Source organism: Tachypleus tridentatus, chromosome 1, assembly GCF_004210375.1.
Source record: "Tachypleus tridentatus isolate NWPU-2018 chromosome 1, ASM421037v1, whole genome shotgun sequence".
Lineage (NCBI taxonomy): Eukaryota > Metazoa > Arthropoda > Merostomata > Xiphosura > Limulidae > Tachypleus > Tachypleus tridentatus.
The window spans coordinates 143,374,439-143,387,346 of NC_134825.1; the positions used below are offsets into that span (position 1 = coordinate 143,374,439).

General features: G+C 34.6%; 1 protein-coding gene across 1 annotated transcript in view; it reads left to right on the forward strand.

The window, feature by feature from the left end:
* LOC143225929 (protein unc-119 homolog B-A-like) overlaps window positions 1–12,908 on the forward strand; it is a 44,040-nt gene that overhangs the window by 6,678 nt on the left and 24,454 nt on the right. Inside the window, exon 2 of the mRNA XM_076456185.1 lies at window positions 8,526–8,639. Within this exon, the coding sequence (XP_076312300.1) occupies window positions 8,526–8,639 (114 nt within the window). The remainder of the gene's footprint in view (window positions 1–8,525; window positions 8,640–12,908) is intronic.

The following is a 12,908-nucleotide window of genomic DNA, read 5'->3' on the forward strand; positions in this document are numbered from 1 at the left end:
GGAGGTAAGATTCTAATTAGTTCTAGGGTTGAATTCTAGGCTTAAGTCATTGTATAAAAATGAGAAGTTGGAGGGATTTGTGAGATCAATTTGCTGGAAATGAAAATCTTTTTGGTGTGGATGTTCTGCACATTATGTTATGGACAACCATATTTACAAGATCTGTCAACTTAGGTAAGGTCAACTTCAAACTAGGGCTGAAGAGAATTGAGAGCCAGGATTGAATAAATGCAAAAATACAAGTTACAGTACCTAAAAGATTTCAGAGTAGGAGATAGGTATACCAAAAGCACAGTTGATGAGTTTAATACTCTTGTTGGAGTGAAGAATTTTGGTGCTATGGAACATGATATACTGGTTGAACTTCACATAAAGATTAAAAATATCTAAAAGAACTCAAAGGTTTTATTCTGATTCACTTTTCAAGCAGGCACTAGCACTGCTCATTAAAATGGTATTTTAAATACCTCCTCAATAGTCTATCAGAACTTTACAATATTAAACCTTGTTTCCTTTTTACAACAGTATCTATGCAATGACTAAGTCACAGGTCTTTGGAATGTCTGTAAGTATCATAGCAGAACATTTGAATTTCTTGTTCTTTTTTCTTCTGCTTCTGTTTTATTACTTGATAACTCAAAAGCCAAACCAATAGTGAACTTTAATGTAAATGATGCTAACATTAACCCTTGAAATTAGCTTTCTTACAAAAATATATTGCTTCTTGGAAATCCCTAAATATGGGGTGAAATAGCAATCATCAGACTATAATAGATAAACAATAAATATCACAGGAGGACCTCATTGTATTTAGAATGTGGTTATAAATACAACCTTCCTATATCTATTGAAACATTGCATTAAAAAAAGCAAACAAATAAAGAAAAAATTTCAAAAAAAGAAGTAAATGTAGGGTTGACTAATGTCAATCCTTCAAAAGCAATGCAAACAAAATAGTAGGGATGGTATTTGCATCATCCCCTACATAATAGCACAGGCAAGAATTAATATATAGGAATATATATAACCATTTAATAACAATAGAATTTAATTTATCCTATTTTTATCTGTTAACATTCTACTACACTATCTACTTTTGCATTTATATGCAAAAACGGCTCGTTTGGGCTGAGAAAACACTTTACATAGAAGAGCGAACAACGTTTCGACCTTCTTCGGTCATCGTCAGGTTCACAAAGAAAGAGGTAACTGACCGGAAGCTGACCACATGTTTGAAAGGGGGTTGTGTAACTGTGTGTCGAAATGTAGAGGGCGGTATTAGACGATGACCGAAGAAGGTCGAAACGTTGTTCGCTCTTCTATGTAAAGTGTTTTCTCAGCCCAAACGAGCCGTTTTTGCATATAAATTTCTCAACAAGTGGGTTTCTCGTCATCACTGACTACTTTTGCATTGTTTTTGAAGGATTTGTATTAACCAATCCTACATTTACTTCCTTTTTTCAATTGTTTTCTTTATTTGTGCACTTATTCTCACTGCACTGGAGTGTCATAACATTCTTTGCTTGTCATATATACATGTCAGGATCCAAATTTATATTATTTATTCAGCCCTGACCAGCTAAGAAGCCCCTGGGCTGACTGAAATAGCTTAAAGGTAATCTAGTCAGTCCAACAGGGTTAATTAGAACTTTAAGTATTTTATCTATTTCATTTTGGCATCACACGTGTGTTTTTAGTACTTTTTTCCCTTAAACTACAGAAAATGTTGTTTTTTTACTTCAATCTCATGTGAATCTCAGGATCAGTATAAACAACATAGGATGAATATTGACAATTAAGTAGTGAAATACTTTACTCTTTTCTCAGTATTAAATTAGTAATTTCAAGTTGCATTGTTTTTTGTGTGTGTTTGTCTGTACGAAAATTATGTGCATTCCAAGAATGATATATTTAGGAACACTTATTTCAAATTAAAGAAATTTATTTAATGTTACACATGCTGTTACATGTGTGCAGTTGTGGCTTTCTTTAATAAATTCACATTGCAATTGCTTTCTTATATATAGTATAAGAATGTACCAGTTAGACCTGTTAAGGACCAGTTACAATATTTGTAAAGGAGTGATTGAAACTTTTATTAATTTCAGACCATAACACATATATATTCATATTTAAATAGGTACGTTATGAGTAAGTAAATCTGTACAAGTAGAAAATTCTTATGAACCTATTTCACCTATTTTATCTGTTTTTGCTTCTAAAGATATTAATGACTGGAAAAACTATAAAATTCAGAGCATCACACACAAATCACTGGGTATTTCTTCACACAGATTTTTATTGTTTGTACATAGTAAAACTTTCATTTATTTTATTCACAACATTTAAACAGCTTTACCTGACAATATCAAGTATCGTACTAGAACTGGGGCTAATGGAATTTATTTAAAAAAGTGATGTGAGAATCTATAACAATAGTAATCTACAAGCATACAACTGACTGTATCTAAACATTAAAATAATTTATCAATGAACTGCCAAATTTAAGTATAATGAATAAAACTTTTGGGCCTGAGTATTGAAGTACATCAGAAAAGGAAATTAAAATAGATATAAATGAAAGCCTTTGTATTTGTTAATATTAGGTTTATGCTTTTTAAATTAGTAGGACTTCTTTTATTTTTTATCTATTAAAATTGTCCTCTCTGTTGATGATTTTTACCTGGGAAGAATCAAAAAATGTTTTTTTGTAGACATACATGCAAAAAGATGAGATGGAGATTTTAAATGTCACTGTAAATGAGTAGAATGTTGTCTCTTAGTCTCATCAATATAACAGCTTTTGCAATCTGTACATTAAATTGTACACACATTTCCTGAGGTATCACTATTCCTATATTTTTTTGGATACAAGTTAGCTTAAAGAAGGTCTCTTTATACTATCACAAAATATCTCATTTTTAAGGGTATTTTTTAATTCACATCTTGATCAGGCCAAACTTTCTTCTCTGTACCTTTAGGCTGTAGAATGATTTATTCTTTTAATACAGTCATTTCATTTTCTCTGGTGTGTGCATCCTTAGACTCACTCATTCTTTTTGGTTGGACCTACATTCATTCTTTCAGTGGTTTTTACAAGACCAGCAGAACATTTACATAAATGTGCTGCACTGTCTGGTCACTCTATCAGTTTCTAGCCAATTCAGTCTTGGGTGGTGGTTGAATAGGGACAGTACAACAGTAGGTGTCCCATTCTGTTTTATTTCCAGAGATATATCATTTTTTTTATGCTTCTCTCCAGACATGAGAGGTTTATACAGAGGAGATGGAAATCAAGGACCTTTAGATAGAAGAGGAATCTTTTATTCACATCACAATGTTAGAGCTTTAGCAATTCAATGAGCTATTTCTTGTGCTCTCCCATTGTTGTGATGGAAAGTGGTAATGCTTCACTCAGACAACTCATCTGTGATCTCCTACATCTACAAGCAGGAAGGGGGGTACTCACTACAGGTCTCTTTTTTTTTTAAACAATGGATCTTTTATTGTGAGCCCAAAATCATGATATTGTTCTCCTTGCTTGTCCTGTTCTAGGTTTTATTAATTTAGTGGCCACCCAATTATCTCATTCAAACACAGTTCCTCCCATGAAATGGATGCTTCATCCACAAGTATTTCATTGGATCTATGCTGTCTCAGGTCACTTTATGTGGATGCTTTTGTCACACACTGGATTGTCTAATCTCCATCCTTTTGGTCTCCTGTTTTTCAGTCTTCAGCTTTGAACATACATGCTCTTAGCCAGGATTGGATGGGTCTTCATCTTTATGTTTTCCCTCTGATTCATCTGTTCCAAGGTTATTTCTCTGACTTGCTGCATGTCCTGGCAAATTCTTCTGGTGCTGCCATATTGGCTTGGTCAGCCTTGATTTCTATTTCTTTAGTGTTTACTTGCTCCTCAGTAACTATTCCTCTTATGTCACTCTGATCAGACATTCTTTGTGTGGTAATCACCATTCTTTGCTTTTATACTTGGTTTTTATATGGTCCATTGAGCAATGTCAAGTATATTAACCTCACTGTTAGCACCTTTATGAACAAAATCCATTTAGCATCGTTTGTTGGACATTTATCAATGGAAATGATTTAATTATCAGCAGTGGTCTTTCAGACATAGTTTTAATCCCTCTCGTTCCACTGTGCCACATGTTTCTTGATTTTTTACATTGTTATTTGACAATGGCTTGGCACCTTCTTCTATTTCTCTATATAAGACAGCTTTATCAGCTATTTTTCATTTTTGTGGAATACATCAAGTTTTTGAGTCCCTGGTTTATACATCCTCCGTGTCATTTTCAGGTTTCTAAATGGGAAATCTTAGTGGTTATCTGTGCCTTATCTCATTCACCTTTTGAACCTTTGGTGTCATGCTCCTCATATCATCTTTTGACTAAGACTTATTTGCTTCTTCTGTTGGCTAACATATTGCTTATTCTGGGCTTACATTGGAGGGATGGAGACTTTTTCAGGTCTCGTTTTATAAAAAATGTGCTATATCTTAATGTTCCTAGCGACTCAACTGTGTTGCCTGCTAGATGAGATTGTATAGGCTAGCATGTGAAACGTGACGAATATTTTAATATCTCATGATTCATATGATTTGGTGGTTGCCTCCTCAGAAGGTTTTCAGCTATTCCCTGTGACTATTCTTCATGCCTCAGCTACTTTGTAAGAAATGTGAGTGATTTCATTTCTTTCATGCTTATTTGTATTCTTTATCAGGGACCTTCTCATTATTTTTGTTTGAATCCCACTCTGTGGTATATGTTTCGTGGTTTAGTATGCTTGATTTTAAATTTGCACTAGTACCAGTTAACTGATAAAATATTTTCTGATAAAGTGATCTGTTTTCCATAAGACAAGCTTGTACACTTTCCAGATGGTAAACAATTATAACACAAGGATAAATACACTGCTACACTGTCAGTCTTTAACTACCATGAATAAAGCAATTTTGCCTATCACTTCTGATCCTAAGATTGAATTAGTTGGGGTTAGTTTTTCAAAATAGTGGATGTGATTCACTTGTTGAACTATTTCCATAGCATTATTCCTCTGGACTCTCCAATGTAAGTGTTCTCTCCCTCACTTTTCTACTTATGGAGCATGAGAGTCTTTACCACTTTCAGTTTCTAGTCACTGGAGAAGTGAATAGAGGTTTATTCTTCCTGGAGCCTTCTCATAATTTCATTTCAAAGATAACTCTTTGCTGTGTTGTTGAGTTAAGTATTGCCCTTCTTTTTGTCATTCTTTTCATTTCAATAATCACAGGTGAATGTCCTGTACCATTAGTTGGACTTTTTCCACATCCTGCTTGTAATTCTGGGGACAGGAGGTGTAGCCTTGCCCCTCAGATTTGGGAATTAGGATTTCAGTTTGTATTCCCAGGCTGGGTAATCTCTGTTTCTTTATGTTGAAGAAGGTGTGACAGGTCCTGTAATTCATATTCAGGGTGTTGAATTTTGCACTTCTTCAGGTTAGGTTTCAATACTTCTACATTACAATTCAAAGCTAAATATAAATCATTTCTCGTGTCCCAGCCACTATTCCCAGATCCCCAGCATTATAATTTCAATGATGAGACATGGGGCCTTATCTGCCTGTTTGGGGCCTTGATGAATTCATGTTCTTATAATGATGTATTTTTCATTATTATTCATCTTGCAGTATTATTCATTCAAAAAATAGCACATGTATACATGTCTTAATTTGACTTTAGTTTGTCCTTAAAAACATATTAAATTTAGTTAGCTGATAGTACTAGATTGCTTTTGAATGACACAAGTTTTAGAAGTTGAAATTGACAAATAGACTAGGACATTTACAAAACCATAGAAAGTCTTAGGATTAATTAAAAACAAAACTGGGAAAACCAAAAGGGTTATTATGGACAGCTGACTGATAATGTTAAAAACAATAGCAAGGATTTTTTTAAGTATGCTTAGAGAAGGTAAAATATTGCAATGGCAATTGGACACTTAAAGGATACAATTGATAAGGTTATTCTTGATAACTATGAGTTGGTTGATGTTTTAAATGTTTACTTCTCTTTGTACTGAAGAACAGATTGTGTGCTACAGCTCAAAATAAAGAAATGGGGTAACCCACACAACCATTTATAATATTATTTTTTTAAGCTTGACTTTGCCAGGTATTCTTGCTAGTAGTTAATAACTTTGAAATTTCAGCACAATAAGGTTGATGTTAATTTTTATCACTTCATTCTTTATTGACATGCTATAGTTTTCCAGTAACAAAAAAGAATAAAAGCTTTTCAGGTACACTGTTACTACAAGGTGTATGCAGTGTTGCTTATAATGTTTCTCTGTGTATCACATCTCTCAAACAGTGTGGCATACAAAGGTGGAATTGCATAGGAATGTTAAAGGTGTCATCCAGATGTAAATAACACAGTTTTCACAATTTGCTACTAAGAGCACCATTATGGTCCATTTTTAATACTTCCCATGGGTATAAATGGGTTTGTGAATTACAGTGTAGCTGATTCAACTAACGTAAAACTGACAAATATGCAAATGAAGTGAACTGTGAACTAATTAAATGTTATTATACTGAATTCTGGGACAACTCTTAGGAAATACCATAGCATGTGTAACCTCTGCATAGGACAGTTTCATTGTTGTTGTGTTCAAGTTAATAAAAAGAATTTGAAAGACATGTTGCACTTGTGATATGCCAGGGAAAGGTAGACCAACAACACTTACTGCATCTATAGCCTATGTAACCAATTCTATAGCAAGAGAAGCTGGCACATGCATATGGGCTCAGCAGTGTCATGTTATGGCATGTGTAGTTTGAATTTCCCAATTTCATGTGGTTCAACTGGTGGTTTTTATTTTATTTGGTACATGCTGCATCATGCTTAAGGACTGAAGCATTTAATCAAATGTTAATCTTGCATTGCAGTTGTTTGCAAGACTGGAAGTCAGTGACCAATGGGTTGTCACTACTTTATGGACTGATGGAAGCATTATACTGTCTGGAAGTGTCAACATGTGTAACTTCATCATCTGGTTGGAAACTAATCCACATGTAATATTTTCTATGCACCTGCATGATGCTAAGATGACAGAATTGTGTAATTTCACAGCTGACTACTTGTTACTGGGTGATACTTTTATGGAAAAACCATGGGTTCATGGACTGCACATCTACACAGTCAATACTACAGGGTCTCATGCAGTGTTCACAACCAATGTGATTCCAGAACTTAAAGAATGAAATGTGATTGACATTATGGTTTTCTTTCAAGAAATTTCCATTCAATGTATTAGTAGCAAAGTGAAATATGTTTTGTAGGGGCACTTTTAGGACAGAATCATTTCACATTACTTTTTTTGTGAATGATCACCTCATTTACCAGATCTAACACAATCTTATTTCAGATTGTTGTGATACCTGAAATTGTGTTTATTGTGGGAAGCCTCTCACAGCTTCATGCCTCAAGGATACATATCAGTTGAGAAACAAGGCTTTGTGACAGCAATGCAGTCTGGTGGCTGAAATAACACATTTTGAACTGTTGTTGTAATTCATCAGACATTAAGTCATAATGCAACCCCTAGAAGCAGCATGAAACAGTTGTGGAATTTTTATCTTCATGATGCCCTTAACATTCTTGTACAATTTAAATCATTCTATGGTATATGGTTTGTGAGATTTAATGCCCTCAATTAATCCAGTTGGTGGTCGAAAATTAGAATTATTTCCTTTTGTTCTGAATATAATGCACTAAATTACAAAACTTTCTTTTTAATGACTCTCTATATTGTTTCTGTTGTTGTGATTTTACTTAGAAGTTTAGTAAAATATTATATTGTGCATACATGTATATAAATGCTTGTATGTGGGTCTAAAATGTCTGGATAGGTTATCCATTCTATTTATGTAACAAAATCAAAACACCCACACAGCTACCCAATATTTACAACACCTTGTCCTATTCCATTACACTTAAGAAAAAGGCTGCATATTCCAAGTAAGGGGTTTGAATCTTTTTGTCCAAACATAGCTGTTGTATCTTGTATCAATAAAACTTAACTGTGTTAAAAGATACCTGTTTTATCCCAGTGAAAAATAATCATATAAATGAAAACATAATTGGACATTTCAATTTATAACTCAATAGTTTGAACTAAAGAGTTGTTGATCCCAAGTGTTATAATAGTGAATTTTTACACCCATGTATGTAGCTGTTGTTTCATACATATCTCATGGTTGTTACATATAAATGAAGATTCCAGTTAAGTTTGATTAAGATTGGTCAAAAATTTTAGGTGGGGAAAGGAGAAATACTGAAGACACTTTTGATTTACGTGTGTGTTTATAAATATGTATGTATATGTATGTATACTGAAGTTGCTGAGACTTACTTTGTAATCTTGTGCCAAGTATAAATGTATTGTTACTTTAAATTGTTAAAATATATGTTGAGATATCTTGTTCTACCAAAAAAAAGGAAATTATTTATTATTATCTTACAGGTTACCTGTGTTCTCCAGAGGCCAATATTTATGGAATTGATTTTACTCGTTTCAAAATTAGGGACATGGAAACAGGAACAGTGTTGTTTGAAATTGCTAAACCATCTGTTCCAGGTGAGTATATTTATATATTTGTTTGTGTTGGAGTAGTGACTACATGTATTGTTGATGTGGGTATGATATGCAATTATATCCTGTGCTTTTTACCTGCTTTTAGTTATATAGAAATTTTCTCATTATTTAGTTTCTATGCAGTTTTACCTTAAACTTATGACTCACAAAGTTATTGAGATTCCCTTATTTTAGTTTCTTTCTTCTTTTTAGTAGAAAGTGTCTATTCTGCCCTAGCTGATGTTGTAGTAACATACAGCACCTAAGCTGAAAGGATTAGTAACTGTAATATTCTTTGCTGACCAAACAGATAATGTTTGATTGGTACAACCAACTATCGTTGTAAGAGAGCAAAGGTCATGAGGCAATGCTGTCAGTAGGACAAAGAAATTGGGTGTATCTGTTAAATTCAGATGAACTTTCTGTGTTCAATTCTGCTTGGTTCTCTTGAATGACAGATATCTGATGAGCTATTCATCGATCCAACAGAGGCCATCATCTACTTCTTTGTGCAAGTACACACTCTTTTTTTGGATTGTTTTTCTTCTTTAATGTTAATCTCCAGTTGTTGGAAATGTGCTTCAATCAGTAGGAGGCTTCAGGTCTACTGTCTCCTGACATTTCATTCAGTCCAATGTGGTTTTGTTCACTCTTTTCATTTTTTTCCAGATATGACTAGTCATTTTTCTTTTTTGCTATTCAATGATGGTGGTTTGTATCACACACCAGGAGGAGGTCTTTCCTGTTTCTTTTGTGGTAGGCAGTGTACCTCCCTTTTTGAACTTGTGCACTTCATGGAGGGTTGTATTCGAGGTTTTTGTCCTTGTTGCTCATTGCCTTTCCAGTCCCATTATATTTACTCCCTTAGAGTTAACTATAAGTTATCCAAAGTTATGATTGCTGTATATCATGAAGGATGCTCCTCCATGTAAACTTTTTGAATTTTTTTTTATCAGTTTCCATATAATTCTTTCATTTGTTCATTTTCATGGGAGATTTCTGGTATGTTTTTCAGTGTGTATTCCTCACTACCAGTAGGCTCACCCATGTTTAGCAAGTTTATGTGAGCATGTGCAGATTGATCTAATTTATGCACACAGTAATTTAGTTCTTTTACATCTTTTCTGCTTGGTATTTGGTAAAGTAGATTTTCATAATTTTTTTACCATCTAAGTTACTTTACTTTAAATTTGCATTTAGTGTTTGATTATTACTTTGTTTTCTTTATATTTTTGGTACATAGACAGTTTTTTTTTATAATAGTTACTGTTTCTGTAATTATAACTTTGGGTGATTTTTGTGGGTATGGTGGTTAATACATATTTTCACTGTTTAAGTTAATTAGTTTGTAAGTCCCCTTCTCTTTAGTACTAGTTATATCTAATTAATAATTTGGTTTCAGTCAAAATTTGTTATTGTTAACTGAGTACCTTTTCATTCTCATGTTCTTCAGGGAGCAAGTTTTACTTTTGTGCTTGTCTTTGTTTTAAGGGTTCTTTAAGTAGACTTATAAGTTTGATATTTTCATGTCTTTTCTCTTCTAAGTTCCTGTACTGGTTTTGCTTATGTTTTTATCTTTTAGATCAAATTTTGTAGTTTTGCAAGCTCATTATTGTTATGTACATTGTATACTACAAATGTTTAGGTTTCATCAGTTTCTTTGTAATGAGTTTTTTCTCTAAGTATGTTCAGTTTATGTGTTTTTCTTGTCTACACTTCATGAAAATTTCATGGATTCTACAGGTTCTATCAGTAGGTTTCTGCTTTCAGTTCTGCTCCACCCCATACATTTCCCATATATTCTTCCCTCCTCCTCAGGATTGTATTTCTCCCAGTCACCTTACCTAGTCACTTGTCTGTACAAGATCAATTACATAAAAGGGCTGTCAATCAGATGGTGTTCACTCAACTTGAGTTTTACTTCCATCTAGTTGTTGTTCCTAGAAAGACAGGAGATTGGAGACCATTCATAGACATGTTCCTGGTTGAACTTTTATCTTAAGCCATCTCACTTCACCATGGCATCCAACCCCTCATTTTGGGGAATTTTTTTTCCCCCAGGACTCTAGATGACCAAATCGTCATGACAGATGTCTATCTTTATATTTCAGCTGCTCCAGTGTCATGATGTTTTCTTCGCTTCATCCATGAATGTCATGTTTTCCAGTTATAGATGCTGCTGTTTGGTCCTTCTTCAGTACTGTGTATTTTGTCAAGTGATATGCTCTTTTGTCTGTCATTTTCACTCATTGGATTTTTAGACCCTCTTTTTTCATGCATTACTACTCATCTCTTCCCATGCCCATTCAATCAATCACCTTTGCTTACTTAATGAAACTAAACTGGAGGGGTTTTCTGATACAGTTGGATGGATCCATTCTTAATTCCACTCAATATCTTATTTCACTGGGGGTTCTTCTCCCATCACCATTTTTTTGGGGTCCAACCTTCTCCAATTCAGCTCAAAGATATGGAACATGCAGTCTTAGTAACCTTATTTTCTCATTTTCTCACCACATGAGGAATTCTCTCTCTCTTTTGGGGATGTGGACTTCCTCAGAAGCTCTCATTCCCTTGGGTTGAGCTCACATGCATTTCTTTCAGTGGATATTTCTTGACCAATAGAACTTCTCTCATGATTTCTTGGGCAATCCCATTACCTTTTCCTGGTGGCTCAACAGGGATCTAACCATGGTGAGGGTTCCCATTCCTACACATTGTCTAGCATTTAATCTGTTTACTGATGCTCTCTTGGTTGGTTGAGAGGGCTTTCCTCATTTTCCAAGAGATTCCAGGTTACGAGTCTGTTTTCAACATCCTGGAACTTTTGGTAGTTTGTTAAGCTCTGTATCATTTTCTCCTGCTCATGAGGAAGCAGGTTGTTATGGTTCATTCTGATTATTCCATTATTGTCAGCTAACTCACCAAGCAATTGGTAAACCAAATCTAGATCTCTGTATCTTGAAACTTTGGATCTTCTTTATAGGGCCCATGACCATAACATGCCAGTATTGGTGTGTCATGTTCCTGGCATTATAAATCTAATTGCTAATTGTTTATCTTGACCTAACAAGGTTCTTCCAACAATATGGCTTCTTCTTCCATAGGTATTTCCATGTGTGTGTTCTTAACTGGGAGCACCACATATAAATGTGTTTGCCACTCATTGGAATGCCAAAATTCCTTCCTTTTGGTATCTTGTTTCTTACCCTTCAGCTCTAGGAATAGCTGTTTTCTATCAGATTTGGAGGTGTCTTCTCTAATATACCTACTATTCAATCAGACTCCTTTCCAAAGTCCTTTCCCTTTTTTCAACCATTTCTTGTTGGGTACTGCTTATTGCTCCATATTGACCTGTTCAGACATGGTCCATTCTCTCCTGCTGTTGTTGGTGCAACATCTCCTGCTCTTACCCCTATCCCAGTCTCTCCTCTAACAAGCATGACTGTGTATAGTTCATTCTGACATCACAAAATTCTATCTGCATTCATTTGCTTTGCCCTTGTTTCATCTTAGGGACTCATTCTCCATGTAGCACTTTTCCTTGCTTGTACCATTTGACCTTTCTCCTTGTCTGTACACCATAGGCATTGTTTTTCCTTCATACTTTGGTCCAGTTGTCATGGCTTCTGCCTATCCTATTATTCTGTTCCTCATTTATCCCAGTTTATCACCAAGTTATTTGATCAGTGTTTCTCCATGATAACTGTTGCTAATTATAGGTCAGCCATGTCAAACAATTTCAGTTTCTTCCACTTTTGAAGAACTTCTCCTTTCTGGTTATTTCCCACCTTTTAAATTTCTTTTAATTTGGTCTGTCTGCCACATCCATTTTATCTACAAGATTGGGACCTCGGTGTTGTCCGTCATGCCCTGTCTATTGTCCCTTTGAACTAATTGCAATATGCTCCATGTGCCTTCTTTTTCTTAAGAACTGTTCCCTCCTCCTCCTTTTGTCATGTAGTCATCATTGTTTGATAGTTGTGTCATTAATGTTTTACACATCATTTACCATTCCTTGTATGTTATCCTATATCTGGCTCAAGCCTTCCTTCCCCAAACATTGGCTGGACGGGAAAGTTGAGTATTTTTTCCTATTTTTTTCCCTTCCATTTCTCACCTGTATCCCCATTTGGATTTGGATTTATTCTCCTAACCAGTTTGTTTCCTGCAATGTTGTGTAGTTCATACTGCCCTCCTTTCATGGTTCTCATTCCCATCTATTTATTCCATGGAATTCCTCTGTTTCCTGTGAGATATTGCCTAATAACT